The 27,930-nt window shown below is 42.9% G+C and overlaps 3 protein-coding genes across 4 annotated transcripts; 2 read left to right on the forward strand and 1 right to left on the reverse strand.

Annotated features, from left to right (window-relative positions):
- Positions 1-446: 446 nt before the first annotated feature.
- ACOD1 (aconitate decarboxylase 1) lies at positions 447-8,158 on the forward strand. 2 transcript variants are annotated; one of them, XM_050976962.1, is made up of 6 exons: positions 447-602; positions 1,293-1,413; positions 1,994-2,155; positions 3,243-3,332; positions 5,344-5,549; positions 6,123-8,158. In XM_050976962.1, exons 2-6 carry the CDS (start codon positions 1,360-1,362, stop codon positions 7,075-7,077), a joined length of 1,467 nt encoding a protein of 488 aa, XP_050832919.1. In that variant the 5' UTR covers positions 447-602; positions 1,293-1,359; the 3' UTR covers positions 7,078-8,158. The 2 variants fall into 2 exon arrangements, with proteins under 2 accessions (XP_050832919.1, XP_018764285.2); XM_018908740.3 differs by lacking the exon at positions 1,293-1,413 and having other exon boundaries at positions 448-602.
- Positions 8,159-8,723: 565 nt separating this feature from the next.
- LOC103812268 (glutamine amidotransferase-like class 1 domain-containing protein 3, mitochondrial) lies at positions 8,724-14,828 on the reverse strand. The gene is made up of 4 exons (XM_009085285.4): positions 14,623-14,828; positions 11,929-12,100; positions 9,917-10,121; positions 8,724-9,017 (listed from the first exon to the last, which is right to left on the reverse strand). Exons 1-4 carry the CDS (start codon positions 14,728-14,730, stop codon positions 8,825-8,827), a joined length of 678 nt encoding a protein of 225 aa, XP_009083533.1. The 5' UTR covers positions 14,731-14,828; the 3' UTR covers positions 8,724-8,824.
- Positions 14,829-16,883: 2,055 nt separating this feature from the next.
- Positions 16,884-24,265, forward strand: CLN5 (CLN5 intracellular trafficking protein). Its single transcript, XM_030234336.2, has 4 exons — positions 16,884-17,044; positions 19,728-19,893; positions 21,076-21,301; positions 23,086-24,265. Exons 1-4 carry the CDS (start codon positions 16,914-16,916, stop codon positions 23,595-23,597), a joined length of 1,035 nt encoding a protein of 344 aa, XP_030090196.1. The 5' UTR covers positions 16,884-16,913; the 3' UTR covers positions 23,598-24,265.
- The last annotated feature ends 3,665 nt before the right edge of the window (positions 24,266-27,930 follow it).

Consider the following 27,930-nt stretch of genomic DNA (forward strand, 5'->3'; position numbering starts at 1 on the left):
TAACACACAGTGATTCATGCTGTTAAAACACTGCTAAGTGCCAAGAACTGCCTTAATCCAATTTATGGCCTGAAATTATTATGGCACACATCTCCCAAGTCTGAATTGTATGTGTTAGAGAGGAGACATATAGCAAAAGAAGAAACAAAACAAAACAAATAAACAACAGGTTGCTTAAGCTTAAAACAGCCTTTGCCATCCTCTAGTCTAGTACTGGACTTTTCCAGCCATGTATTACTGTGGTTCCACACAGCTCTCCATGCTACCAGATGAATCAGCTTCTATCTGGAAATGAAGTATTACATGTATTAATTTACACGACATGTAAAGATGACTGGCTACGTCCTATCACATGTGTCCCAGAGGTTTATAGTGCAATTAGTCAGAGGAAAGTTGAAAGTGAAGCAAAATAGAACATCACAGGCAGAAGAGGAAATGGGCAGGACAAGATGCATGAGTGGAAAGGCCTAATATTCCTTCCCCCTCCTCAGACAGACACATATAAATAGTGAGAGAGTGAGTGAGTTCCCCTACTCACTGTCCACCACTCATTTGCTGCATCTCTCTGGGACGTGCATCACCCCTGCAGGATGTGGGCAAAGGTACTGTCTTGTTTCCTTGCACTGTAAGATGTGATTCTCTATTTAAGCTTTCGTACTCTCACTCCAAATGTTGCAGTTGGTGAGCATCACACCATGGGATGTGGGGTTCACCTGCTTGTAACTGCTTGTAGTGCTTCCTTGAGATAATCTTAATGCTTTACTGCAAGTGTGAGTGAGAGCTTGTTTGTAATGGTGGGTACAATTCTGGTCACCATTGCTAGAGAAAGAGGAATGCAGAGTGAACAGCGCAATGAAAATATACGGGCATGGTAGGGGTGAGTCCATGTTGTAGAGGAGAGAGCAGCAGAGTTTGGCTTGTTTACTTCAGCTCAATGAAGGCCAAAACGCAATACCAACACTCTCTGGGGATATGTGCAGGGGAGTAAAGGAAGGGCAATGAAGAGAGGAAACAAAAGGAGATAATTTCCAAAGAGAGAGAAGATAAATATTCACTACTGCCAGTATAAAAAAGAAACTGTTGTTTCTTTTTTAGGTTGTAAATAATGGGTACCTCTACACGTTATTTCTAATGGTCCAGGAACTGGGACATTTCTAATGGTCCAGGAAGGGAAGTTTTAGATCATTTTCTGATACAGATACTACCAGCAGCTCACAGCCAAGAAGCAGGTTGAATTTGCATAATGGGTCATTGCTCAACAGGAGAGGAAAATAAATACATATAATTCCCAGACCAGCAAGATCCAGGAACAAGGAGCCACTGCTTTTCAAAGAGGCAAGATCTTGTCTTGGAGAAAAGATGGGACTCCAGCTGAGAGTGAATTCAGTGGGAGCTATGAGCAGTATGTGCAAGGTAGGGCTGCCAACTCCTGCCTCCTTCTGAGCTCCAAACTCAGCAAGATTTGGGATAGTAAGGCTGCCAGTCAGGGAGATTAAATCTTGCTGCCTTGTGTGGTAGTGGGTGCACTGGCTTGAAATGCTACTCTCCCACTGATTTCAATACCAACAAGTAGGTGCCATGGGAAAGACAGATGTTTTTACTTCTGTTTGGGGGATGTGTGTGTGTGAATAGTCATTAGAGATGGAGATGAGATGGGGATGAGATAGAGATAATAATCTTGCATAGTTATAGCACCTGCAGTGCATACTCTCAAGGGCACAGGGAGAAAGCAGAAGAAATACCAAACAGAAAAGGATAATGATGAAAGCTTAAGTAAAATATAAATAACACAATGACATTTCTGGGAATAAAAAGAGGAAGAATTCAAACCTTGGCTTTGCTGATGCAATTCATGTAAGCAGGGGCAGAAATGGCCAGTGTGCTAGACAGTAGCCCAAAAACTGAAAGGATAAAAAAAAGAGGAAAGAAAATAGTGTTTACTATAAATATAGAGAAATATCTACTTCTTCTTCTTTATTTTTTCCCTTCCCAGACAGTTACAGGAAATTTTGCCAAGGTGATTCATGGTTTGAATGCAAATCAGTTGACAGATCAAGTAATTCAGAGAAGTAAGCGAATGATTCTGGATACTCTTGGAGTGGGGCTTCTGGGTACCAGCACTGAGGTCTGCCACAAAGTGGCACAATACAGCAAGGTAAGCTGCCTGGCATTCATAGTACACCCTAAGGTTTAGCTTTAAGAAAGCAAGGGAAAACTTGGGCAATGAAAAGGAAATTTTGCCATGGTGAAATTATTTCACGGATGGAAAGAGAGAAATTGTGTTCTTCCCACTGGAGACAGTGAAACTTCAGTGCTTAAATTACTTTTCACTCTGGATGGGCAAAAGTCTCTGTATCAGTCTGTATGTTAAGATCCCCCTCTACAAACACAGTCAACTAAGAACCCCTTCCTTTCTTTCATCTATGATATCTTATTAAAAACATCAACAAAGTAAGCATCACTTATCACCAGCCTTTCAAATCAAGGAACTGTAAAAGAGACGGGGAATTAGCAGTGGGTTACTTGCAGTCCATAAAACATAATTGTCTGAGGTGCATTAGCCATGCTTCTCCTCCAGCCTTGCTCTCCTCAGACTAGCAGAGTAATTGACCCTGAAAACAAGCCTTCCCAGCACAGGAGTGCAACAATGAGGAGTTCAGCCCACTGTTTTATGATTCAGACCTCCTGAGTGGACTTGTGCTCCAGAGCTCTGTGTGCCAGTTAGTCCCTTCCCACAGGGAATTCCCCTTTCCAAACCAGGGTTGTTTATGCACTTTTATTCAGTTTGCAGCACCAGGGGTCCATCTATCGTTTACTCAGGCTCTTACTAAAACACAGAAAACAAAACCCTTTAATGAGACATCTTCCCCAACAAGATATGACAGTCCCATCATCATTTAGGTTGGGCTTGATGATCTCTGAGGTTCTTTCCAACCCAGGTGATTCTGTGATTCTGTCAATGGGTGGTGAGAAGGGGCACAGTGGCCAGAGGTGGTGTGAAGGTATTGAGTGGCCAGGTGGGTGGTGATGGTCTGCCCCCAGCTCCGTTTGGGTGGAATAGGACATAAGCCAACAGGAAACTGACTTCCTTTTCAGACTTTCCGAAAGAACAATACTTTTCTCATAAAAGGGAGCAGTTAGGTCCCCAGAGGACATGGTCTGTTCTCAGTTACATCAGAGATACAAGGCACATTTATCCTTAGGTTCATGACTTAGAATTAATTTATGTCAATTTGTTTCAGATCTACAGCTCAGATTTATCCAGTACCATCTGGGGCCACTTGGATTTCCGACTGCCTCCTCTGTATGCAGCTTTTGTGAATGGAGTGGCTGTAAGGGATGCTCTTTTATTTGCTCTGAAATCATACCAATTGATGCCATTCTTGCTCTATAGAGAACAGAATGTCCCAAAAATCATAGCTTATTCTGAAGCCTGCTACAAAACTTTTCTAGACTATTCTCCTAATGTGCTTCAACTCCCTTCCAGTGAGTCTGAACTTAAGGTATAATATATGTATGATCCAACTCAACAGCATCCCTTACATTTAATATGGGACCTGCGGCTGTTGTCAAGTGTCAGAACTCTACAGCTTACAATCTGGCAACCTTGTAGGAAGGCTACAACCTTGCTGTAGCTGCTCAAAAATGCACTCTCTAGTTCTAGCTTATTGCACTGGGATCCGAATTTTGTGCCAACTGGCAAAGTACAGTTACAGAAAAACACGGATGCACATATAGATACATCCAGACATAATATCACAAGGCAACTTAATCTTCAGTCACAGTTTCCAAAAGCCAGCAATGTATTTTGAACATGCACTTTGTCATTAAAGCAATAACTGACTCCCCAGACATTTGTCTAAAGTCAGATTGAGGCTGAAACCGTTTGAAATTGAAAGATGCACAAGAGGTGGGGTAGACAAATTTGGCAATTATGCAAAACTAGGAAAGGTGACCAACCAAGGAAATAGTAATATTAAGCCTATTTAAATTAGTGTGACAACAATATCAGAGGTCAAATTTAACAGCTCATTTCCAATGTAGAGAAAATTACCTTGGAAATGAGATCTGGTACCACTCAGCTCCTAGCAGCCCTTGTGATACTCAGATCTGGCTGTTAGCATATATATGATCAGTTTATATCTTGGTCACAGGTCAATTTAAGCACTTACTGAAGACACCAGAAACACAGGTTACAGGGTATTGGCCACAACTTTCCTTATCCTGCACTGCAGGCCATCTTCCCAGATGGCATCAAAGGCTTTCAAGGCAGACACTGTATTTTCTTCTATCTGTTTAGAAACAGTCCTCAAAAATGCACAGTCACATATAACAGGGCAAAACCTGACTGTTAGGGCCTGACCACCTTCCCATTTTGCTCTGAAGTTAAGACATGGGTGAAGAGATGTGAAAGTTCATGTTTTTGAGGTGTTTTACTATGCAACTATAAAAAAAAATGCTGTCCCTGATGCGAGAGGACTTTGGGGGTTCTCAAAACTTTGCAGGAGGAAGGAATGTGTGTGATAAGCAATGCTTTACAGACACTGACTGCACTTTTGGGGACGATCTGCTGCCAGATCAGCAGCCATGTGCCATGCTGGGAACACCTAAAACCTTCCTGAGCAGCTGGGCTCTGGGCATGAGAAAGAGAAGGCACCACTTGAGATACTCTGTTGAGCCAAGCAGCTCATTCCACATTCAGACTGTAGCTTTCTCCTACTCCCAGCAGCTCCAGGGAACCTGTTTTCTTGTGTGACAGGTCTTGTGTCAATGTGCTGAAAATTCAGGCTAAAGCCTCCTGTACATTTGCAGGCTCGTGCTTGTTGACAGTGGATGGTTGCAGCAGAGAAGTAGCTCTGATGATATAAATTCCATTTACCAGTATTTAACTGCTACAGTTTTATGATGCCAGTCCTAATGGCAGCATCAGTTGCAGCACTAGTGATGTAATTTCATTGTGTTTATATTTCATTATGTTTTGGGGGAAGAGAAAATTCACTGTTCACACAGTGGACCTAGAACAGCTGCTTTAATTATACCAGTCTAATGAAAGCAGCAAAAGCCAACTGCAGAAAAAAAGAAACACTGTCATACTGGTTTCAGGCTGGTACAAGTTGAATTAGAATTATTCTCTTTTGAGGAAAGATCTCTGCTGCATTGCCACTTCTCAGACAGCCATGTGGGGAGTAAAGCTCTTTAAAAGACTTTTGAAATTTTTGCTTTCTAAGGAAGACCTAGTTCTTTGGTTCTTTTTCATATGAGTTACACTAGTTTCATTTGACTGAGGCAACCTTGCAAAGTCAGAGTTTATTTCTAATATACCAATGCTCCTCTTTCCTTTAGGTGCACTCAATGGACTTTGATGACACCTGGCATCCAGCCACACACCCATCTGGGGCTGTGCTCCCTGCATTGATTGCACTCTCAGAGGCCTTCCCTCAGAAGAAAAAAATCTCGGGTCTTGATCTGCTCTTAGCTTTCAATGTGGGAATAGAAGTGCAAGGCAGGTTGCTGCATTTCTCCAGAGAAGCCAGGAATATTCCAAGAAGGTACACAGAAATTTTAAAGTAGAAAGTGGAGTGGAGGTGGTTTTTAATCAGTGCTAATATACATATTTAGATGTCAGTTAACATACAGGTGGCACAGTTATTCATATTCCTAAACTGTTTGTCTGGAAATTTTGGGAAGGCTTATCTTACACATAAATACATTTGATTCCTAACTCTGTAACGAATAGATTTTTTTTTTTTTAAGCATTGACTAATTCACAATGAGGCAATGATCTCCCTACTTTGAATGTTTATAGATTTATAATAATATATAAATTTAAATAATAATAAATACTAAATATAACTTTATATTTGACTCTAAATTTGCTTTAAACTATAAGCAGCACTAAAGTTTCAGTTGCTTTCTGGGAAGGACTTACTGCAAGCAGCACTATTCCAGTTCTACTTTTTCCTGGGGAAAAGTGACAACTCTCAGGCCCACACGAGAATGCTGAATGTATGTTTCTTTATGGTCCAATCCATTTCCCATAACAGTGAATGAAAAGCTTTTGTAGATAGTGAATTTGGGTGAATTTTTGAAATCTGGTAATGAAGATACTTTTGTTTTCTCAGGTTTCACCCACCGGCTGTTGTTGGTACGATGGGGAGTGCAGCAGCTTGTGCTAAACTGCTAGCTCTTGACCAGCTGGAATGTAAAAATGCCTTGGCTATTGCTGCCTCCTATGCAGGTGCCCCTCTGGCTAATGCAGCAACCCAAATAAAGCCCCTCCACGTTGGGAATGCTGCCAAACATGGACTGGAAGCAGCGTGCTTAGCTTTACAGGGCCTTCAAGGAAACAAACAGATCTTAGACATGGAGTCAGGGATGGGTGCCTTTTATACAGATTACAACCCAGAGACTCTGCCAACCTTGCAGTCCTACCCCTGGCTCTTGGACCAGCAAGATGTGGCCATCAAACGCTTTCCTGCTCATCTTGCAACACACTGGGTGGCTGATGCAGCATCTTCAGTTAGGAGGAAGCTCATGGAGGGCAGTGAGAGCTTGCTCCCCCTTGATAAAATTGAGAAAGTCATTCTCAAAGTCCCTGAAGTCAAATACGTGAACAGACCCAGCCCAGCCTCAGAGCATGAAGCACGGCACTCCTTCCAGTTTGTTGCGTGCTCGGCTTTGCTGGATGGCAGCATGTCAGTCCAGTCCTTCGCCAGTGAGAAAGTTCACCGGCCGGCCTTGCGGGAGCTCCTCTGCAAAACACAGCTGGAGCACCCTCCTGACAACACGCCCAGCTTTGACAGCCTTTACTGTGAAGTGAGCGCCACGCTTCGGGACGGCAGCACCATCAGCGACCGCTGCACTACCTTCTACGGGCACTGGAGGAAACCTCTGAAAAAGGAAGACTTGGAGAAAAAGTTTCAATCCAATGCGCTCAGCATCCTGCCTGCAGAAGCCATAAAAGGCATTATAGAGACCGTGTACAACCTGGAAAAAGTAGAGGACTGTTCTGTATTAAGTACATTTCTATCAGGACAGTCTGCTAGAGTGCTTCCAGAGAAGCTGCGCTTCCTTTGAGTGTTCCAGCCAACAGCTACGTGCTCTTCACAAAGCCAAAGCAAAATTCAGGACAAACTCTTCCTCAGTGACTCAAGCATTTTTAAATAACATTCCTGTAACACAAGAACCATATTCAGTCCAATATTGCAGGTTTTGACTAGGAAAATAATTTGGTGTTTATGTGCCCAGCTTAGCCAGGCTGAACAGAAGATCCTCTGTTGACACAGCCGACCCCAGCTATCTTTGTACTTCTAGAGGCAGAGGACTCACTGCTTGCTCACGGCACAAAAATCTCCCTGCTCCTCTGCCAAAAATCTGTGTTCTGCTTCTCCTAAGTAACTCCATACAGGAAACCTGAATTCTGGAAGAGTATGGATGTGCTGTGTCCTTGAAAATCATCATAGTCAGAAGTACAGAGAATGAAAACCTTTTCATAATTATTTCTGTAGATTTATCTCTACAACTTCCTTGAAGAGGGAAACTGTTACCTCTGAGCGTTGACATTTGCGCTAAAATAAACACAGCAGATGTAGGGAGGGGTAGCACTCGATACTTGCAGCATGTCAGGTGTCACTGTAGCCATTGCTCTTGCACTGAGGCAGCAAAGGCCTGGGCCCAACCTGATCACAGAGTACTGAGCATGAGGGACAGCTGCACACTCCTCATCAGAAAGGCATTATTGCCCAGTTCCACCTGTTGGCTCCTCTGTGGTACAGGTCTGCTCCTGTTTTATTCCTGCCTCAGTTACATGAGACACAGAGCAGGAGATGTCAGTGTAGGTTGCTTCAGTCCCAGCAGAGTGTGGGCTACACTACACTGGGCAGGAATGACAGAGACCTGTGAGCACCAGAGCACTTCTTACCAGAGACAGCTCAGTGTCCACAGTGAACCCAGATCATGAATTCTGGGAAATTCTTGTTCCTCCAGGAGTACAAAGCCTTGCCAGAGTGAGCTTCTAAGGGAAGCTGCCAACCCTTTGTTCACATTTATAAGATCTAAGCATGGTTTTTAATACATAAAAAATTGTCTTCCTCAGGGCAATAAACAATGTATGCAAAAAAAAAATACAAAATAAATCTAATTAATTTTACTAAAGAAATCTGAAGTTACTTCATTTATTAGCAAAAAACTGGTGCATTTTCCACATGCAATGCATTCATTTGTGCTGCATCTTGGTTTATAAAGTTGCCTTACCTAGGGGCTCTGCAAAAATTTCGGAAGTCCCTTAGTAATACTTGCTTAAAGACTTGCAAGGGGAAAAAAGAACCCAAATAACCACATTCTTTTATTTTTCCCCTCTGATTAGAAATCAGAATTGAATTATTCACCTATACTGATGGTAAACAGACTCATTTACAGCTACTTCACTTGTAATTGCAGCTGGGTAACAGCAGATATGAATTACTGATAACCATTAATGATGTGATAAAACCCCATTACCCATTCAGTAATTTTAAGACTGAATACATTCGGATTCATTAAAAAAAAAAAAACCCAAAAAAAAACAACAACAAAAAAAAAAAAACCACCCACGAAGGAAAGGAACTCCCCCCATCACCTTCAATATATGGTTTCTATTTTAGAAAAGAAATAAATAGGTTAAATTCAGCAGTGACCATCTGATGTATTAAACATTAAAAAACACCCCTATCACACCAAATAAGTGAAGTTTAGCAGTTGCATTATTTTATTAATTCAATCTAAGGAAGCTAAATGTTTATGCTTAGCTACACTGATTTCCTTGGAGAAGTCTGTATACTTCTAGTCAGGCAAGCTTCAGGACTTCTTGTACCATTGTTCCAATTCCATCAAAGATTTCATGCAGAGGAGCTTTGCACATGAAAGCACAGGTAGTAACTATTTTATTGGCTTTATCCACGTGGGATTCATTTACATTTTTGCAAATGTGCTTACATCCAAGCTCTGCTATAGCAGATGCCGTTTCAGCATCAGGAAATCTGTCAATAAAAATACTTTAATTAACATAAAGTAATGATACAGCCATAAAATTCTGCACACATAACTTGAATGAGAGAACTACAATAATATCTACGTGAGTCTTTAACTGATGATGACAAGGGAGTTGGAGGCTGCTACTATCTGATTTTCTTATCCCCTACAGACACATCAAGTGATCTAATACCTTTGAAAACAAGGTCTGAAATATGGAGCCACAATATGTCAAAAGGTACAATAGTTTTTAACAATCTTTCCATAAGTTTGGAAGATGATACCTAGTGCAGCCATAACTGATCTTTAAAAGCTTGAGAGAAGCCACTGAACTTGCAACCTTCTCCAACACCTCCATGTAAGGTGTTCCTCTGGGATCTCTAGAGATTTTGATTTTTTTTTTCCCTTTCTGATAAAGAAGGAACAGATTGCAATCTGTTCTGAACAGAATCCCCCACTACAGCTGCTGATAAATTTAATTCAGAAGTTTTATTGGGAGTTGATAGTTCTTGAAGCAGTACTGATTTCTGCCAGGTCCTGTTCTCATCTCCCCGCCCTAAAGTGGCCCCAAACTACTACCACAAGAAAAACTTTTATTTAAAATCCCTGAGTTAGCAGTTGGACTCACCCATCCTAAAGGACTTTTCCAACCTAAACAATTCTATGATATCACAGATGAGTATATATCTGGTTGTAGCATCACAAGTCACCCGAACTCATGGATTCACTCTGTCTGCCCTGAGAGTTCTGTACCTACTACTATTATTATAGTGAAAACTGTCACTAATTTTTCTTAAAAGTAACTAAGTTCCCCTAGGTTTACTGCTACCAAACTTTTGCATAGAAGCCTGTCCATTTCCTAATCTTAATTCTTAAGGAAAATCCTCTCCATCCATTTCCTTCTTACCTTCCATCTACGTTTTTATCCTGACCGACCGTAACCTCACAACCAGGAAAGACTTTGGCTGCCAGAACTGGTGATATGCAGCACAAACCAATGGGCTTTTTAGCACTGTGGAAGGCCTGGAGTGTGGAGTTCACGTGCTCATTGACAGTACAGTTCTTGCCATCTACAGCCCAGGAACACAGATTCTTTGCTACACCAAAACCACCTAAGAAAAAAATCAAACCAAAACCAAAAAGCTCAAATATAAGGCACTGCTAAAAGCATTAAATTTGGTAATAGCACACACCAAACAGAAGCTCTTTTTTACAACATAATCTTGGTATCAGTGGGACTGTTAAGTGACTGTACTGAAAGCCTTACAATGTCACTGTAACCTGTAAATAATGGGTTTACAATGTTAAAATTTTAACTGCGCACGTTTTTTATACTGTGTAGGTTATATATAGGCCAGAAAGCTTAACCTTGTTTCAAAAAGTAACAAATAGACAAAGAGGAAACCTCACATTCCTCTGCTAGTCACTAGAACAGCTGTACCATCTGTTGTGCACTCAATAAGGAAGAGGGACTAGAAGACAACTACTAGTTAAAACCACAAGTATGGAATTCATGGGAGTAATGCAAACAGTGATTTGACCCTCTACAGTAATTAACTCTGAAGTTTTACTTTAATGCTTAAGCAATTACAGAAGAGTTTTTCTTCTTCCCTAGAACTACTTTTCAACTTTAAAAAAAGCCATTAATACAATAAAAAAACACTATGGATAAAATGGACATTATAACATATGGTATTCTAAGACAAAAAAAATTGTAAATGATAATATAATTTCCTATTAAAAATAGTGCTGATCTGTCTTTATATAAATTAGTTTTAACAATTCTTTAGGTACATTTAATCTTCATTTAATTGTATAAGCAGATTGTATTTTACAGCTCCTTTGTCTGCTGGATTTATAACCATCAGAATAATCAAAGTAAAGTTATTCCACAGGGAATGTGCACAGCATCAACTTTTCTCCAATAAGCATAAGGAAATTTCCACAAGTACTTCAACAGACAACATCAAGAAGCTTTGCATTTTAATATTTTTCCTTTCCCAGTTTGCTCACTTTCAAGTGTTATCTGAAATCTCTGAGGTAAGATTTTAATTTTCAAACTAAATAGGGTTTATTTCCCTCTAACAGTTATTACAGCAATCCCCTCGAGCCTGGGTTATAACAGCATGAAATTAATGTGGAAAACATCTGTGAGCCTCTACTCGCTCCTGATCAGCCCTGACATCAACTACTCACAGTGCAGGCAGAATTGTTTCTCTGTGTTATACACACACTCCCTCTGCTGGCCTTACAACAGTGTGAAAACTTCAAAATTAACACTGAGGCCCAATCATGAAGGCAGTATTTAACAGCACTATGAATATTCTGGAAACAGATCTTCAGCAAGTAATGATTTCCTCGTGACGCTCCAGCTTCCTCATTTCTAAAAATGCTTACAATTACCTCTGTCTGGAATGAAATTTTGTGGTCTCTAAATGAAAAATTATCCATAATCCTATTTAGTACAACTTGATCAGCAGCTGAGTGGATACATGATTAAAACAGAATGTACTCCCATCTGACATGGAACATCATCTATTTGGAAACCTGCTATTCTGCCAACACTTTCAGAGGCCCTGAAATCAAGGCACTGCCATGTAACTGAGTTATGACCTTATTTTTGCACTCTGGTCAGGGCTCTTGTCCACACGTAAGTAGTGAAGTTTTCACAACATTCAGTAAGAAGGAATGGTGGGATGCATAACTTAATACCAAAAGAACACTCTGGCATTTTAACTTAGTGAACTATGAATCAATAAATATACTGAGTTAAAAAATCACAGTTTTCTTTTGAAAGATGAGCTCAGCTGGTCAGAGCATGGTCCTAATGTGGGCTTAACCCCTGTGTGGGCCATTCACTTAAGAGTTGAACTCAATGATCCTTGTCGGCCTTACAACACAGTATTTTTTGATACCTACCAGGGAAAATGACAGCATCAAATTCACTAGCTTTCAGTTCAGCCAAATCCTGAATGTTTCCCCTTGCCAACCTGGCACTTTCAACTAACACATTTCTCTTCTCTTCTGCTGGACTTCCTTTAAGGTGATTGACTACATCCCTCTGCTCAATATTGGGGGCAAATATCTTCACCTAGGAAGAGAGATGAAGCAATTTTGTGAATATAAACAAAATTAATATGTATTTGTCACAATAAAGATCATTTAATGAAAACAGGTTTTGCCCCTGAAGCCTCTTATCTAAGTTAAGCATATTCCACAGGATGAATCTAGCACATTAAATATCTAATGCAACATATGATATATTAGGATAGATAAACACAGGCATTCTTCCCAACCTATTCCTACAGCATTTTGACAGGAGAGTATTCTTATGCCAACATCAAGCTTACCGATTTTGCTATGGCAGATAAGCCCAAGGACAAACAGGACACCACAATTTATACCAGCAGCCCAAGTGAACATGCAGCTGACTTTGAAGAAAGGTTGCTCTTAACTGTTACGGGATGAAAGTGCTAAAAAAGTTTGACATAAAAAAAGTTAAAGATGCTAATTTTATTAGCATTTCCAGAGCAAATACTGGAGTTACCAGCTGTCCTAAAACACCAGCAGCAGAAAGGAAGACCAAAATACAGGAGAACAGATTTTGGTTAGACACAAAAGGAGGACAGTGCATCAGAACATAAAGCTCTGCGACAGGCATACCACAAGGGCTGTACCACTCCGTCTGTTTTGAAGCCTCCTTTGCAAACTTCTCAGAGATGACAATTTTGTGCTAAATATGAGGGTGCTGTTGTTACCATCAGACACCTGAGTGTGGCTACACACAGACAGTGACCAGCTTCTGCCATTTGAAGCCACAGATGGGACCAAAGTACACCACTACATCCTGGCCCAGGCTTCTCTGACAAGTCCCAGCTTACCGAAGAGAGCCCAGAAAGAATGAGCAGAAAACAAGCAGGTGAACCCCAGTGAGGGCTGCAAAAGAAATCAGAAGGAAGATAAAGAATTCTAACCCATCCTCAGCTCCCCGTGGCCAGAGGAGAAGGGACAGGTCTTCAGCTTCTCCTTGCTCCTGGCTTCACAGGATCACAGAATTGTAAGGGCTGGAAGGGACTTCTGGAGGTCATCCAGTCCAACCCCCCTGACCAGGCAGGGTTACCTAGAAAAGGCTACACAAGAATGCATCCAGGTGGGTTTTGGATATTTCCACAGATGGAGACTGCACAACCTCCCTGGGCAGCCTGTTCCCATGCTCTGTCACCCTCAACGTAAAGAAGTTCCTCCTCATGTTGAGATGAAACTCCTTGTGTTTTAGTTTATGGCCATTGCTCCTCATCCAGTCACTGGGCACCACTAAAGAGTCTGGCACTATTGCCCCAAAAATTAGATTCATTTCCTGGTGTGTGACAAGCAAATAACTACACACTCCAGAGAGACATAGATTATTTATTTCAGTCATGCAAACCTGGGTGTTTGGTGGTATTCCACAAATCAAGCACACCCACTGGAGCTTTTGTGCCACTGCCTGTACAGGGAAATTCAGAGAACTCTCCAGGTGCAGCTCCTCTGTTCCAGTTGGCTGGTCATTGCCATACAAGTTTTGTATCCCCAGTTAACTTCTACACAGGCTCAGGGGAACAGTCCTCACCTGGGCAGGGCTGTTTCTGACCTGCAGGCATGACTCTTAGTATAACAGCTTAGTTGTATTAACGAGACCCCTTTTCAGTTTTGTGTCCAGCTGCCTGTGCAACCTGAACTCCTGTCAGAGTGCCAGGCAGGTCTTTGAAGGGTGTGAAAAATGCGTATTTTATGATTGGCTTTTCGCAAATATTAAAATGAATACCATCTGTGTTATGTTAAAAAGTTATGCTGTGTTAATTTCTTAATTAGTGTGTTAAATATAGTTTTAGGTTATAACATAATGTTAAAATAGAAACTATGCTATGTAAGATACTTTTTTCCAAGAAAGGACTCGCACTGAGATAGCAGCCACAAGACACCTAAATCTTTCAAAGGAAAAGGATTTATTGCTCCCTTATCAGAAGAAATTAACTTCTTCCCGCCTCATTCAGCCATGAAGACGCCTTTAGGATTAAGAAGAAACTGACACTGACCAGACAGAATCCTTCGTTTGAATGGAATTTATGCATCATGTATGAAGTGTATGAATATGCAATAGGCTATTGTTTTTAAGGGTTAATCCTCTGTTAACGGGTGTCCTTTTTCGGGCTTATTTTTCCCAGAAAAATAGGTACCCGGACGTCCGTAACTGTTTGTTTTTATAGTCTCATATTGTCCTAATCTAAACTGTCCAAATTATTATTACTCTAATTATATTGCCATTTTTATAACCATTTTATTATTATTAAACTTTTAAAGTTTTCAAAACAAGTGACTGGCGTTTTTCACAGAGGGGGATGAATAAAACGGGGCGGGGGGACAGCATACAGAGGTTACGGCTGAACGGGCTTCGTAGGGTGCAGTGGCGGCGCAGGGAGCACCGCAAACCGGGAGGGACTCCGGTCCCACGGAGAGGGGGACTCTCGGCTCGGCTGCTGTGTCGCACACCGGGCCGCACGCACACACACAGAGACAGACAGACACACAGACACATACATATACATACACACACACACCCACACCTCCCGCTACCTCCGCGCCGCCGCGGCTCAGGTGCACCAGCGCCGCCGACGCCTCGTGAATCTCGCTGCCATCAAAGACGCCACAGCCGGCGAGTACCAGCGCCACCCGCTTGCCCATGGCAGCCGACCCTCAGGCCCGGCAAAGAGGTGCGGGCCCAGGCCTGCCACCACTGTCCCAGTCCCTGCTGCTCCTCCTCCTCCTACCGCGCCTGCGCCGCCAGGCTCCGCCGCCGTCTCCATCTTTCGCCAGCGTACGGGCGGACGGGGCGGGAAATAAATGAGGAAGTCTGGAAAGCAAAGGGCATGTGTCTCTAGTTGTAAACAAAAGGGGCTCAGACGTATTTTCGGCCTCCCGGCTGGCCTGGCCTGCGCCCCGCGGCGGGGTTGTGACGGGCGGGTGCCGCACGGTGACCCTCGGTGTGCTGCAGAAGGCGTGGGCCCTGTCGCTGGTCCCAAAGGGCCTCGCAGAGCCTCAGGGGGTGCCTGTGAGCTGGGTTTTGTTTGGTGGGTTTGTTTTGCGCCTAGGGATATAATTGGGTAATGAAAATCGGCTTCCAAATTGCTTTGAAAGCCAAAGAAAAAAAGTGGAATTTGGTAAGAGGCCTGCGGTACTGCTCGGCCCTGATGCTGTTTCAGTGATTCCACCTAGTCCCTCAGCCTCATGCCGGGTTTCAGGGAACTGCTCCATTTTATCAGGGAAAACTGAGGAATTTCAGCAAACGAAACTTTCTTCCTTGATCCACTCCCAGCTTAGTCCCTTAGGGCATTGCTTTAGTGAACTAAAAGGGAAAGAATACATCCCATGTCTCCTCCTTAGGACTCTGCACACAAATGCCACGCCAGGGATCAGCTCCATTGCATTTTACGAAGATCTCTCAGCATTTCTGAAACTGATACTCAGCAGCCTATCCTGCATTTTTATGAAGGATGCAGGGTTTTTCACCTGCAATTTTCTTTGAATATATATAGCCTAGCACAGTGCTGACTAGAGAACTGATTGTTCTTTAGGGGCTCATAAGAAATGAGCAGGGATATTTTTCTGTCTCCTGATGGTCAAAAGTCCACAGGACAGTTATTATTTACCCAGTGAGTAGCATACACCAGTGTTTTCATCTGGATGCCAACTACTAAACTTAGCCTCCTGGACTCTAATGCCAGAATAGCCAGTTTTGAACTCTACTGAGCTGGAAGAACCTGTGTTTTCTGCAGGGATCCTGCTGACAAACCTGTCTTCACAGTTTCTCTTAGTTCATCTGCAAGATGGCTCTCACCGTTACCATAAAGATGAGAGAATAAACTGCTACATGATTCCTGTAATGTAAGTGTTACAATTTTAAAAAGTGTTCTGAAACGGGTGACGGATATACAAACTTATCTTGAAGACCTGAAAAGTTTCAGACAAGACTACTGGGCAGTCTGCAGTGGCTCAGGGTTACAGGGTTTATCACAGCAAAAGCCTCTCTGCCATTTGGTGAAGCCTCAAGTCATCATCCTGGGGCCAGGCCCAGAGGTCACCCACTCAGTAGATTCTGGGTGTGAGGATGGGCACTTGATGTGCCTTTTACAGAATCACAGAATCAATTAGGTTGGAAAAGACCTCTGACATCATCGAGTCCAACCTATGATTGAGTCCCCATGTCAACTACACCATGGCACTCAGTGCCTCCTCAGTGCTGCATCCCGTCTCAAATACCTTCAGGGACAGTAACTCCACCACCTCTCTGGGCACTCCATTCCAATATCCAATCACCACTTCTGTCAAGAAATTCTTCCTAAATCTCCCCTAGTGCTGCTTAAAATTATGTCCTCTCATCTTGTCACTGATTATCTGAGACAAGAGACCGACCCCGACCTACAACTTCAGGGAGCTGTAGAAAGTGATAAGGTTCCCCATGAGCCTCCTTTTTTTTTTAGGCGAACCGCCCCCACTTCCCTCAGCTGCTCCTCGCAGGACTTGTGCTCCAGACCCTCCACCAGCCTTGACGCGTCTCCAAAGCAATGTGTGAAACGCAGACGATCCCTGCTCCAGCTAAACGGTAACGACGTGTAGTTCCTTGGACCTCCAGAAAACTCAGTCGCAGTTCGGCCGGGTGACTTTTCTCAGGGATGATTCTGCACACGGCTGGTTTCCCTCGGGAGGAGGAGGAGGAAAAGCACCCCCGCTCGGTCAGGCCCGGCCAGGAGCCCGGCCTCGGCGGGCACCGCCGGCCTCCCCGGCCCCGTGGGCGGGCGCGGGGGCGGCCCCTTCCCGCCCGGCTTCCTCCGGCCCCGCCGCTTCCCCCGCTTCTGCCCGGCTCCGACATGGGCGCCGCTCGCAGCTCCCGGCTGCTGCCGCCGCTGCTGTTGCTACTGCTGCTGCTGCTGGCGCCGTGGGGGCCGCGTGTGTCGGGGGAGCTCCGCTCGCCGCGGCGGCGCTGGCCGGTGCCCTACAGGTGAGTGCCGCAGGAGGGCCTCGGCCGGCCCACCAGCGCCGCGCTGCTCCTGCTTCTCTGTGTATTAGCCTGGAGAGGCCGTGGGAAGCTTCACCTTTCTAATCTCGGGGTGGTGATCATTGACAAGGGTTTGGCGTGTTTGGCTCGCCGAGGGAGCCGTAGTGCCATGCCAGGCCGAGAGCTGCGCTTGGTCTCAGCAACGGGAGGGATGGGTTCCCCGGGAATGACTGCCCACAGTTAAACACGCTCCTTAATGCCCGCAGAAAAGGTGGTGGTGGGGAAATCGGGATACGAGTTTTTTTACTTTTTAAATTTAACTTAACGTCATGCTTCGTGACAATTGATACGGTACAAAATCCTGTTCGCTGCTCCAGAGCTGCCTGACCTCCAGAATTCCTGGTGGTGTTGGGCCACACCTGCACATTGTGGCATGAAAATAGCGATAGATTTGGCCGTGCCGAGGAAATGAGCCCCTTCAGAAGAAGCACTATGCTTGATTGTGCATTTTGTGCGGGTTTGCTGTTTGTAAAGGGAGTAGTTATCAATGTTTAACTGCAGCTTAATAATGCACACGTGAAATTTTGAGAGGCTGTTGCACAATTCCCAGCTGTTCCGTTTCTGTCAGGTGATGCCTGAAGGAGCTGGTCTTGCAGTCATGAGTTGTTGGGATTTTCCAGCAAGTTCTGGAGTTACAAGACTGGACCTTGGGATAGTCAGATTTGGAGAACAATCCTTTCAGTGTGAGATGCTCAGAAATGTGGGGTTTCAGTGTTTCTTAACATGCTTGTTACCTTCTTGTCACATTAAGGGCAAGGGGTTATTGAAAATGTAAGGTGTGTAACCTAGAAATAGGACTTGAATGTGTGGTTGGCCTAAGTTTTTGTTTTCTGTATGTTTTTTTCAGATATACTCGTTAGCATTTTGGGATTGTTTTTCCCTTCTTTTTCCTTTCTTTACCCCCTGCCCCACCCCAGCTAACCAGACAAGGTCTGGACAAGCTGTGTGTGCCAGTTTGTTGTGGTATCAGGAATATAGGAGTGCTGTTTTAAGTGAAATACAGGAGTGACTCTAAAGGAACTTGGAACAGGAAGACTTTTTGCAGTGGGTTGATCCTGGCTGGATGCCAGGTGCCCACCAAAGTCACTCCCTTGCTCCCTTCCACAAGTGGACAGGGGAAGAAAAATACAGCAAGGTATTTTGAGGGATCACAAGTTAAGGACAGGGAGAGATCACTAACCAGATACCGTCACAAGGCAAATTATGCTCAGCTTTGGGGTATTAATTGAATATATTGCTAACAAAATCAGAGCAGAATAATAAGAAGTAGAATAAATCTTAAAAACACCTTTGCTCCACCCCTCTCTCCTTCGCAGGTTCTGCCTCCTCCCCCTAGCGGTGCAGGGAGATGCGGAGTGGGGTTCAGGCTCATTTCATCAGATGCTGTTCTGCCACTGCTCAGGGAGAGGAGTCCTTCCCCTACTCCAGCGTGGGGTTGTTTCCCCAGGAGACAGTTTTCCATGAACTTCTCCAGCCTGAGTCCATCCCACAGGCAACAGTTCTTCATTAACTGCTCCAGCATGGGTCACTCTTCCATGCAATCCTTCAGGCACAGTGTGCTCCAACATGGGTCCCCTAGAAGGTCACAAGTCCTTCCAGGAAGCCTGCTGCAGCATGGGCTCCTCTCTCTATAGGTCTGCAGCCTGCTCTGTGGGGTCAGAGCATCCTTTAAGGGATCCACCTGCCCCAGTGTGGGTTTGTTCCACAGGCTGCAGGGGAATCTCAGCTCCAGCTCTTGGAGCAGCTCCTGCTCCTCCTTCTTCACTGACCATGGTGTCTGCAGGGCTGTGTCTTGTACGTATTCTAACCCTGCTCTTCTCCGGCCACGATTACATTGGTGCAGTAACTTTTTTTACTTCTTAAATCTGTTATCACAGAAGTGTTGCTGTCATTCCTGATTGTCTCAGCCCTGCCCAGTGCAGGATCCATCCTAAAGCTGGCTGGCATTGGCCTTGCCTGACATGGAGCAAGCTTCTGGCACCTTCTGACAGAAGCCACTCCTGTAGCCACCCTGCTACCAAGACCTGCCCCCCCCCACTTGTCAAAAATGGTCTTTGCTGTTTGAATATAGTGTGATAAGGAAGTGGATTGGGTCTTCAGTTTTTGAAGTTTAACTGGAATGAAATAGAAACAATGATCCCAGCTATGTACTTAGAACTCTTTATCTAAATTAGTGTAGACAAATTAATTATTTTTCTGAACTTGGCAATGTTGTAGAGTCAAAATAGCTGCATCTGGGGACCTCTTACTATAAAATAGTAAGAACAAATTGGTCAATCCCCATGTAAATAAATTGCCTGGAGAATGTTTTTGAGGCAGATCTCAAACTATGCTTTACTCAGCATTTGTGTGTCTCTGATCTTTGTATGTCACCCTTTGTAATCCACATTATTTCCACTCCTTCACGATCAGTACAACGTGACTTCCATTTGTGAGCCTTAAGTCCTGTTTCTGTGCACCCCAGCAGCCTTATGAACTTGTGTACTCCAAGTGTTGCAGTGTCTGGGTCACAGAATCTGTGTCATGGGGTGCTGGACATGTAAGCTGTCCCCCTCAGGAAGCCGTGACAGTTACCCAGCTGCAAAGCTGTGCGTGTCATTCTGTGTGCTTCTCTTTCTCAACACAGGCGCTTTGATTACCGTCCAAAAACTGATCCTTACTGCCAAGCTCGCTACACCTTCTGTCCCACTGGCTCTGCCATCCCTCTTATGAAAGAAGAGGATGTCATTGAAGTGTATCGATTACAGGCTCCAGTATGGGAATTCAAGTACGGGGACCTACTAGGACATTTGGTAAGGTGACGTTTTTAACAAAGTTAGAGTGACAAATTCAGCTGAATTTAATAGCAGGTGTTAAGTTTAATAGCAGGTGTTAAGGTGTTATCCCCTTAAGTTAAGGGATATGCTTGTATGGAAGAATATTAGACCACACAATTAGAGCTAGGCTATCTGTAGAGAGGATACTCAAAGAACACTAAGTTTGAAACAAAATGTACAGGATTCAGCTCAGCTAAAGACAAGAGCATGACCAGCATCGTTGGTGGGTTTGAACACATTCCCCTCTGTAGCTGCATAATAAGTGCTTTGTATACACACACCATTATGTCTTGGATGTCTTTTCTTCTGTGCTATCCCTATATTAAGAAAATACTTTTATTTGTCACCTTATATCAGGTAAAATAGTTGCTTAGTGTATTAATTTTTCTCTTCTTAAAAACTCACATATTTGCTTGGACATTGGTATCTGTCAGGAGCAGACAGCCAGCTGGTCAGAATGGTGGATCATGAGAAATTGGTTGCTTTTGCAGTTCTTTCTTGAGTGTTATGATGAGTATGGAATTGAAGTCTCCATTCATGGAATCATGCAAACATGAAGTCTCAGCTTTAGGAATATTTATAGTTATAGCAGTAGCAAAATTAATCTTCAAACCGTGATTCCTAATTAATAAAGAAATGTTAGTGAATCAAAACCAAGCACAAAGAGTTAAAAATTAAATAGATTCAAATATTGTTATCTCAGTTGTTAACTAAGTTTGGATTTATGTTTTACTCTACAGCTTTTAAATGAAGTATATATATAATTAGTTTTATGGCATTTATTAGAAAGATCTATTTTTGGTAACTTGGTTCTGCTCTTTATTTCTCTAATACCCCCATGAAGTTAAGGATTCAAAAGACAGCTTGAGTCTTGATTATGAGCTCCCACTGAGTGTCTGCTTCCAAGTGACAGAATTTACAATGGATGGATAGACAACCACTGAGACAGCATGATACTCTGAATAGAAGTCTGTGTGTCATGCAATCTGGTGTGTTGTGCTTCAGTGTTACTGAATCCAAGATGTTACAGAAACTCCCTCCCGTCTTCTCACCCTGTTACAGAACAGCTCCTGAGCATCTTACCTTCTGTTCAGGTCAAGCTAAAGTTATGAAATAAATGTTTTGGTGGTTTGGTTCTTTGTTTTTTTTGTTTTCCAGAAAATTATGCATGATGCTGTGGGTTTCAAGAGCTCTCTAACAGGCAAAAACTACACAATGGAGTGGTATGAGCTCTTCCAACTTGGCAACTGCACATTTCCACATCTGCGGCCTGGCATGGATGCACCGTTCTGGTGTAACCAGGGAGCTGCCTGCTTTTATGAAGGAATAGATGATGCACACTGGAAGGCAAATGGAACTTTAGTTCTTGTGACCACAATAACAGGTAGATTTTTAGATGGATAATGTTAATACAAAATATAGAGTCAGCCTTGTCTTCTGTAAAGCAGTATCTTTTAATTTATATTCTGTAGGTTATTAGCAGCATTAGTCAATGGTGCTAATTTCAAACACTCTATTGAATACAGAAAGTGGCATGAGGCTGCTGCCTTTTGAACATTTCACACTGGAGAGTTGTTAAGTGAGAGTCATTTGGTGTTGCTGTACAAAAACACTTGAGTCTCTTGAGTGTAAAAATAGCAAAACAGCTTAAACAGAGTCATTATGGGCTCTTTTCGTATGGCTTCACCAAAACAAAATCTTCTATTGTGAAGTGGCAGATGACTGCTGAGATAGAAAAACTGTTGAAAAACATGTTCATTATTGAGCAAACAAATAAGGCATATTTAGAAACAATCTCAAAGATATAAAAATATTAATCTCTATTTCTGTCCCCCTCATTATGTGTCCTAAAAACTGTGAAAATGTCCCCAGTAATAGGTCTCTGTTATATGTTGTAGAACAAACCTAGGCCTTACACTTCAAAATACATAGGTGATCACCAGAAGAGTTTCCTGCTGTATACTGATCACTGCAGTCCTAAAATAAAAAGGTCATTCAAATAAATCTGATTGATTGCTCTAGCAATAGAGTGAATGACTTCCAAAAAAAAGTTCACTGAGGACTTGGAGAGTTACAGTTTGAGTGATGAAAACTTCTTAGTTTCTGAAGTTGGTGCAGTGTGCAAGACACAGTGGAGAGTCAGCTTACAGCTCTTGTGATGTGGTGCTTTGTGCGTGCCCAGTTCCACCCTTAGTGCTTTGCTGGCCTCAGTCTCTGCATAATCTATCCAGTGCTGCTAAGAAATTCTAGGCAGTTCTTTAAACAAGGAAGTAAAGTGGAGCTGCTTTCCTGTGTTTGTAGTTTGTAACTGAAGTATTTGATGCCTGATACAGTTGAATTCTTTTGTACGAATACCAAGTTAGGATTTTTCATGCAGCTGGGGAACTTGTCATGCTTCCTTACTCTGTGGATTACTTGATGCCCAAGAAAGGTGAGGCTACACTGGTGCCTCATGGAGGCATAGTTACAGTCTTCCTCACCTTTCTCGCTTTCCATTTCCATGAATAAGGCAGTAGCATCTCTGAAAGTTTTCAGTTGTCTGAATTTCACAATAACTGTCAGATTTCTAGTCATAGAGGGTGAGTGGATGCGAGCACAGATGAACAGCATAATGAGCTGAACTTGCTCCCTTCAGAGACCTGGCAAAAAGCATCCCATCTTAGTGGTCTTACACCCCATTCATAATTTCGCTCAATTCAGCTTTGCCAGCTGTGGAGCTGCTAAATCAGCAGGGTGTCTCAGTCTGTGTCTCTTTTGTGAAGAAACATGAAAATTTCTGTTCTGAATTTTTGAATTTACTTAAAACTTGAAGTGCAGAAATGTCTGTTGGGCTGGTGAGCATTTTGCCAGCATCTCTTGTAGACTGTACTGCCTCTGTCCTGTTGATCTGCATGGATAATGCCAAATGGGAAGTGTCACAGTTCTCTGGTGTTTGAATGTTCTGGCATAATAGCAGGAAAAGGAATTACAGTTTAAATAACCTGCATGTAAATGTAGTGTATTCAGTGGGTTATCCCTTGCCCCTCTGACCTAAGCCTTGCGTCTGTGTATGGTGAGGTAGTGTAGGTAAACTTTTTCAGGGGAGGCAGGTGAACCTTTAAAGAGATGGAAAATATTTTGAATCCTGCATTTGTTACCTCATCTCTGCAATACTTTCATCTCTTACAGGAACCATGTTTAATGAAATGGCACAATGGGTAAAATACGACAATGAGACTGGCATTTACTACGAGACCTGGACAGTTCAAGCAAGTCCTGACAAAAAGTCAACAGTGTGGTTTGACTCTTATGAGTGCTCCAAGTTTATACTGAGAACCTACCAGAAGCTAGCTGACTTAGGAGCTGTATTTAAGAAGATGCAAACAAACTACACAAGCATAATTTTATTCAGTGGAGAACCTATATATTTGGGGAATGAAACATCTATTTTTGGACCACAAGGAAACAAGACACTTGCAGCAGCTATAAGAGACTTTTACAATCCATTTAAACCTCATCAGAGTGTCAGGGAGTTTTTCGTGGATCTTTTCAAAATAATTGATCGTGTTATCTTGAATCATCAGTTTTACCTCTTCTACAACTTGGAATACTGGTTTTTACCTATGAAGTCCCCTTATCTCAAAATAATTTATGAAGAGGTCCCTTTGCCTGTTGGAAGCAAAGCATCCTTTGGTGTATGACTGCCTACTGAAGAACAAAACTTGCCTTTATGGCAAAATATTCTTAAGGATTTTGGGGCACAATGATGTTGTGAACGGGTTGTACGTTTCACTGCTGACTGTAAAAAATTGTGTCAGACAGGCTTTGCTGTACCAGGTGAAAGACTGCATTTTTTTTCTTACTACTTGTATAACACATTAATGAACGCTTCAGCATCTCTGACCTGGCCAGCTTCTGTGTAAGCATGGCCCCCTGCTTCCTGAGGGGAGACTGCAGTGGCTCCTCTGGCTGAGCTCTGCAGTGCCAGAGGGGGAATGGGGAGGCAGCTGCCTGCTCTTGGCTCAGCTGCTCTTCACATGCATGGCCACGTGGCAGCAGATGGCACCTGGCCACCAGCAGAGGTGGGACACAAGTTACAAGGATTAACTCGCTCAACATGAGTGTCTAGATGTGTCCAGTTCCTTCAACATGTGCCTTACACTGATGTTCCTGTAGTTCTTTGGTCTGTTCGGCTGTGGCCTGTGAACTATTCTCTGGTATTCTGGAGGATGGCAGGCGTGTTTTTTTCACCACTTTGCTTCCTTCAGCTGCACTGTAAACACTATACATGTGTACAAGATGGCTCTTCTTCAGTTTCATGTGTGTTCTGTGCCACAGATAAAAGCCAAACTGCCTACCTTGATGTCAACTCATGCATAATTGCAGTGTTCTACTCTCCAATCTACTATCTTGAAGTCTACTTGAGACTTCAGTTGGGTCAGTTTCATAGATCTTGTGTATATTCCTTTCAAATTTAAAAAAAACCCATAGAAATCTTAATATGAAAGAAGTAATGACAGTGCTAGCCGTGATTTTTGCAGTAGTGGTGCTGTGCTAGTTGTGCTGTCCTTGAGTCCTGTTCCAGGCTCAGCTTAGAGTACTTTGGTAACTACTTACTTTCCTTTAAAGCCAAGGGACCAAAGCCAGAGGAATGCTGGCTTTCTGGAAACTACTGAGGTGCCTGCACACTGAACAAGCACAGCTGCAGCAATGAAATCATCTCAAAGTGTTCACTGCTTGCTTGGATTTTTTTTTTTAAGGTAGCTATGGGATGAATTGTGCTCCTGCAGAGGTTATTGCTGCCTTGTGGCCAAGTAGAAGCACAGGAACGCAACTCTGCAGTTTCATTTGGCTTGAGCCAAGCTAATGCCTGCTGCAGTCAGAGAGCAGAGTTACACAGTGCTTGGATTCAAACAATAAGAATGACAGAAAATTACCCTTGTATTCAGAAAGTCACTAAAATTAATTAGTTGAATTGCATTATCATGTAATGGGATGAGCATGAGAGGTAATGGGAGAAGAATGAGAGGATGAGCACACCTCTCTTTAAGTTGCTGCCTCCACTGTTAGGTGAAACTTCATCTTTTACCACAGACTGAAAGACTTAAGTCTTTTTAGCCAAAGTCACAGGCCCTTGTGACTGAGCTCAGCTTTCGATTAAGACACTGTCATGGTTTCACCCCACCCAGCAATCAAGCATCACACAGCACCGCCAGGAAGGTAATCCAGGAGGCTCTAGGGAAGTCAAAGGGGCTACACCAAGCCCATCAACAGAAGTTACATTCTCATTTATGTCTCTGAAACCCTCAATGTTGTTAAACCCACTTTTGTCTTCCCAGGAACATCACAAACCACTGTTTAAAGCTCTGAAGGGGAAATAGGATCACCGAACCAAGCTTATAGATCACACTGCCAGTGATGTGGGGATGCCTCTATGCAGTCATATGTGTCTGTTTCACACTTTGAACACTAGCCTCAGTTTAAAAGTACCAATTGTCAATGCAGCAGTTGCCCTTTGTATAACATACATGAGTTCCCTCTGAGGCCAGTATTTATGAGAGCTCTCACTTTTTTTGCTTCTCTCTCCTGTGGGGGTTTGTGTGTTAATTAGTTGCTCAGACTGAATGCACAACTGGGTGGGAATAAACTCCACCAGTACAAAATGCAGTCCTGAAGGAGGTGCTGTTGTTGCAGCTAAACTGGAATCACTGCACTGGAATGAGCTGAAGTTGTTGAGTGCAGTGCTGTTTTGTAGGTAGAATCCACAATCCTTGAGTTAGGCCTACAGAGTTAGATCCAAAAAAAACAGAGAGATTATGAATAGGCTAATTCTGCAAAGTTTAGACAAGCCGAGAATACATCCAAAAAAAATGAAACTTTTAAAACTTAAAAAGGAAGCATTAGATGTCACAGCTTCTGTGAACCTGATGATTTGCTTGTGACTGAAAAACCACCTATTCACCTGAAACACTTAAGGATGGCCTCCTCCTGAAAGTCACCAGTAGGTAGGATCTCACCTCATCTCACTCACAGCCAGGTGGTATTAGCACTTGCCCAGCAGTAGGAACCAGGGCACTGTCCAAACTGACAGGCTGAAAGATAAGCCTGACATTATGTCACTGTCACTCCGTATTTACTCACATTTTGAATACAGGACTTGCTCATCACTTCAGACTGTGCTTCGTTCTGCTCCCTGCTCTCATGCACATTACACTTGAGGGCAAAAATATACAATCATTCTGTATTACAATGATTTCGTAGTCTGCACAGTTGTCTTGCACAAAACTGCTGCATTGCCACACTTGTGGGCTGCTCGGGGTTGTAAGCCACATTTCATTCCATGAGGGTTCTCCAGCAAAGCAGATCCTGGCTGATCATCCATCAAGGTCAAACAGAGTGTGCTGCTCCTGTTTCTCAAAGCACCGTGCAATGAAAGTCACTGTACCAATGCTCTCTGCCTTCCCCCTCACAAACCCACCCCCAGATGTCCTGGATCAGGAGAGCTGCTGCCTTCAATATCTTAACTTGTAACTACTTGGATTCAGAGGTAAGATTTGTCACTGCACACATTAACACTCCTACCCAAAACTGGACAACTGAGCCAACACTTGAGTTTTGTTTTTCTGATAAGAAATAAAGGTGAGCTCGGGGAAAATGATATATCTATGACACTCACGTTCCTGTTTCTAGTGAACTTTGTGAGTCTGTGGTACTCTTTACTACTTGTGCCATGATTTTTATGTATTTGAATTGTTTCAACATCTAGAAGGCAAAAGAAAATATACAGAATTTGCTCAAAAAGCACTGTAGGCTTGCCTGGCAAGTTTATGTCATAGCTGAATTATTTGAACGAAGGATGTATAAAAACTGCTGACCTCCCAAGGAAGAGGGAGACAACTGCTTTTAAGCAGTTTTCCTGTGCTGAACATCTTAATAACCACTATAATGTGGTGTTGCATTCAGTAAGGACTTTTTGAAGTCAATGCAACAACACAGGCTTCTCAAAGCCAGCCAGCTACCTTGCTGGGGAAGCAGTTCTGCCACAGCTAACCCTGCCACCTTCAGCTTCTAATATGTTCCTCACACAGGGGTCGGACAGAGGCCTCTCTGTGAGCAGCAGAACGCTGTGTTTCCAAGGTGTGACTTCCAGGAGTGGGATCTGGTACTGAGGTTGTGTGCCTCACCTTTCAGTTATTCCCCTACCAACATGTTGGTGACTTACCTTGCAGCATTGGGACACCTGCAGTCAAGGTCCAAAGAGCTTTTGGCTCCATTACCAATGGTATTATTTCACACGAATTGTGAAAACTAAATCCTGTTCCCTAGACTACAAGTGATATTCCGCCTTTCTCATACAGGCAGTTCTGAGAGTCAGGTTATAAAAGACACAGAGCCTTTTTACTTTTACGGACTAAATACATTGACACCTTTTGTACAAATAAAAGCAAATTATAGTATTACATTAATTTAACAAATTCTAATACAAAAACCGCATATTTCATAAAATGCAATTTTTAAATCAAAGCTCTACAGAAACATACAACTCCCCTATAAAGATGTCCAGTCTGCTGAGCATTGTTTGCTCAAAATATAGTTATGAACTTTAATACACTCTTAAGTGTATTACACTAAATTATACATTCGGATAAACATGACTGAAATCAGAGATGAAGGAAATCTACTTACTACAAGAAGGAGCTGTAGAGCTCAAGTGAGCAGCAGCCACCAGCTAAGCTCAACCCAGCCAGCGGGGGCAGCTCTGCCTTGCTGAGGGCTGACCACATCTCTCAAACATGCAGCTGTCCAGGCAACACTTCAGTGTTACCATCAGCAACCTCAAAGAGAAAATAACTGTTGGCAGTAAGAAATTAAGTCACAAGCCACATCCAGATCACAGGCAGTGTCTTGCCTACACCACTTAAAAACTAAAAACTTTCTTTAATAAAACTGATTTATCAAATGTTCGAAACAAATTTTTGCCTATTGCTCTACTTCACCAAATCTACTCCTTTTGAATTGTTAAATATTATGAAA

Source organism: Serinus canaria, chromosome 1 (genome assembly GCF_022539315.1).
Source record: "Serinus canaria isolate serCan28SL12 chromosome 1, serCan2020, whole genome shotgun sequence".
Taxonomy (NCBI): domain Eukaryota; kingdom Metazoa; phylum Chordata; class Aves; order Passeriformes; family Fringillidae; genus Serinus; species Serinus canaria.

What these genes read in the sequence shown, in the direction of transcription:
- ACOD1 (XM_050976962.1), top strand. Translation starts at nt 1,360, where the DNA reads ATGGGACTCCAGCTGAGAGTGAATTCAGTGGGAGCTATGAGCAGTATG. An exon ending in CTATGAGCAGTATGTGCAAG is followed by an intron (nt 1,414 to 1,993) that starts GTAGGGCTGCCA and finishes TTCCCTTCCCAG; the next exon opens with ACAGTTACAGGAAATTTTGC. An exon ending in AAGTGGCACAATACAGCAAG is followed by an intron (nt 2,156 to 3,242) that starts GTAAGCTGCCTG and finishes AATTTGTTTCAG; the next exon opens with ATCTACAGCTCAGATTTATC.
- CLN5 (XM_030234336.2), top strand. Translation starts at nt 16,914, where the DNA reads ATGGGCGCCGCTCGCAGCTCCCGGCTGCTGCCGCCGCTGCTGTTGCTA. An exon ending in GGGACCTACTAGGACATTTG is followed by an intron (nt 19,894 to 21,075) that starts GTAAGGTGACGT and finishes TTTGTTTTCCAG; the next exon opens with AAAATTATGCATGATGCTGT. An exon ending in TCTTGTGACCACAATAACAG is followed by an intron (nt 21,302 to 23,085) that starts GTAGATTTTTAG and finishes CATCTCTTACAG; the next exon opens with GAACCATGTTTAATGAAATG.
- LOC103812268 (XM_009085285.4), bottom strand. Translation starts at nt 14,730, where the DNA reads ATGGGCAAGCGGGTGGCGCTGGTACTCGCCGGCTGTGGCGTCTTTGAT. An exon ending in TGATGCTGTCATTTTCCCTG is followed by an intron (nt 10,122 to 11,928) that starts GTAGGTATCAAA and finishes TTTTTTTCTTAG; the next exon opens with GTGGTTTTGGTGTAGCAAAG. An exon ending in GATAAAAACGTAGATGGAAG is followed by an intron (nt 9,018 to 9,916) that starts GTAAGAAGGAAA and finishes TTTTATTGACAG; the next exon opens with ATTTCCTGATGCTGAAACGG.